General features: G+C 46.9%; 1 protein-coding gene across 1 annotated transcript in view; it reads left to right on the forward strand.

Moving 5' to 3' along the window:
- Positions 1-2546, forward strand: part of GFI1 (growth factor independent 1 transcriptional repressor) — a 21093-nt gene that overhangs the window by 8199 nt on the left and 10348 nt on the right. The window contains exon 2 of the mRNA XM_010715848.1: positions 59-383. Within this exon, the coding sequence (XP_010714150.1) occupies positions 59-383 (325 nt within the window). The remainder of the gene's footprint in view (positions 1-58; positions 384-2546) is intronic.

Below are 2546 nucleotides of genomic sequence, written 5' to 3' on the forward strand. Positions count from 1 at the left end.
GGAGCCGCCGGCTGTTCTCAGCCCGTTTAAGCCCGCTTCGTGGCGTTCGTCAACGCAGAAGGTCGGCGTAGGAAACGAAGTGGGTGCTTGGAGAGGCCCGGTGGTGTCCCGGGCCTTGCCCTGCCCTGCCCTGCCCTGCCCTGCCCGCAGGAGGCTTCGCGGAGCGGCTCGCTGCCCGGCGCAGGTAGGCCGAGGCTGAGCCCGGAGCGCTCCGCGTTTCTCTCACGGGAATGCCGTTGCCGTGCTCGAGTGCCGGCCGGACGTACGGGGCGCTTCCTCGGTCCTCGGGAGTTCCTGCCCGGCCTCCGCCAGCGGGCAGCGTCGCTCCGCAGGCCTGAGCAGCCTCCGTTACCAGCGCTCGACTTCAAAAATACGATAGCGTGGTGACTGCCCCAGCAAAGCGTCTCATTTTCAAATGGGATAACTCGTGTTGTGTGAGCCTCGCACAAGTGCGCTGGCGGGCGCTGGGCCGTCGGGCGGCAGCGCCGTGTGCTGAGGATGTGGTTGACGTGCCCGGGTTGTCCTTCCACGAAGGGAAGTTTCTGGGAAGAAAGGCATCTGGAGGCTATTTTACTGGCCTAAGGCTGCCTTCCTTTGGCGTGTCCGGACCCGCTGAGCCGCGGGCCCGAGCCCCTGCTGAGCAGCGGTGTGTGGGAGCAGGCGTCGTGCCGCTCCCAGAGTGCGTGGGGCCGCTGCACTGCTGGCTGCTGGAGCTGCCTGGGAAGCGGCCGGCTTGAAGTTGACTGCTTGAAATGAGTGGGGTGGAAAAACCTCTATCTGTGGGGAATCAGAACAGGCTACTGAGAGGCCGTAGTGCAAGTCTAAAGATTGGAAATATCTCTCTCGGTGTTATTACTGCGTGCCATTAAAAATACATTGTGCATATTACATGACTCATTATTCATGAAGCAGGTTCCATACCTTTTGTCTGCCAGAGTAACAGTAGAAAGGGTAAGGGGAGACACTGGAGCACACCTTTGTTTCTTTCTGTAAATTTTTAATAACACCTCTAGCTAACCAGTTGGTGAAGCTCAGTTCCTGCATAAAAGTGGAAAGGCAGAGCTATCTGCAGGATGACTAAGCCTTTCAGAAGCTAATTTGAGCTTGTGTTCATCCACACCAACAATGATTGAATTACCTATCAAATGTGCCGAGCTATCAGGATTCAGGGCATTGAAAAATGAGGTGAATTTATCTGATTGATTTCAAAGACATGAGTGGAATGAGTGAATTTTTTTTTTTTTTTAAGATATAGATAGATATATAGAGAGAGATTTTATAAATGTACTTTTGGCAAGCTAATGAATTTGTTGCTAATCCTCCAAAAGTTGTTTTGCCTGCCCGGAAAACAAGTGTATCAGTTGGAATCAGAATGCTTTATCCAAACCAGTTAGCAGTATAAATTAATTCATGAGGCAGAAACAAATCAACTTATTAGGTTCCATCCTTATAGTGAGCAGAGATGTTTAAAATTAAAATATGCAACCATCATCTGTGCTTTCTATATAGTTGGTTTCCAAGAGCAGGTAACACTCAGATTGGATATTGCAACAGAAGGGAGAGCCCAGCTCTTCTGGGTCTTGCTCCTTCCTCAAGCAAAACCTTGGTTGCAGTTGATGGGTGAGGAGGAAGAGGTTTCTAGAATAAGCCTTGGGTGAAAGATTGCGAGATTCATGCAACTGTATTTGCAAGCTGTGCTGCTGTTACGTGTTGATAAAGACCTCCTCTGTTTTCTGCATTTTCTTTCCTTAAGAGGAAAAAAACCAGGTCTGTTGTGTCAAATTCTTTCCCAGCGTAACCCTGGTTCACATCAGGAATGGATTTTGCTTTTATTTGGTCTTATTCTAAACTTTACGGTGAAATATAGCTCAGCATATAGCGCTTTGAGAGAATTCTGATTTAGAAAAGCACTGGAATATGCATGCAAGTCAATGAAGTGCTTCTCTAGCGGGGACCTTGCTTATGAGATGCCTGCTTGGAGTTAAAATTCTGGAGATTTTCCCTGCTGAAATCTATACCTCAATCCGGTGCAGAGCCACGTCCTGCCTGCCAGGCAAATTTTCACCTGCAGCTGAGGTGACTTTTGAGGATGGCAAAGGCAGTATTTTTTTTTAATTGTCATTAGGACAGTGGTTACTTCCCAATGCTTTCTGCTCTGATTAATTAAGCAGTTGAAATGGATTTAAGGCCTGTACATGTCTGTAATGCATTGCAAAGCATTTAAGCAGAGGAAGTAGATTTGTAAATGTGTTTGTACATCTGAAGCTGTATACACATCTGAATATGTATTGAATATCAGTATCTATCGTCTATTTAGTTAGTGGGGAAAGGGAAGGTGAGGGGAGGAAAAAAAAGAAACAAGTCTCAGAGAATATCCTAAATATCACGCCAGTCTGGAATATACACAGTATGGACTGCAAATAGATAGAAGACATAAATCTGGAAGAAAAAGTTTCATGTGTTATAAAAAATGCTGGTTGCACCCTGTTGCACTTTGTTGCCTAATGTTAACCTGGAGAATGTGATTAATCTTTCAAAAAAAAAAA

The sequence above is a fragment of the Meleagris gallopavo genome, chromosome 10 (genome assembly GCF_000146605.3).
Source record: "Meleagris gallopavo isolate NT-WF06-2002-E0010 breed Aviagen turkey brand Nicholas breeding stock chromosome 10, Turkey_5.1, whole genome shotgun sequence".
NCBI lineage: Eukaryota > Metazoa > Chordata > Aves > Galliformes > Phasianidae > Meleagris > Meleagris gallopavo.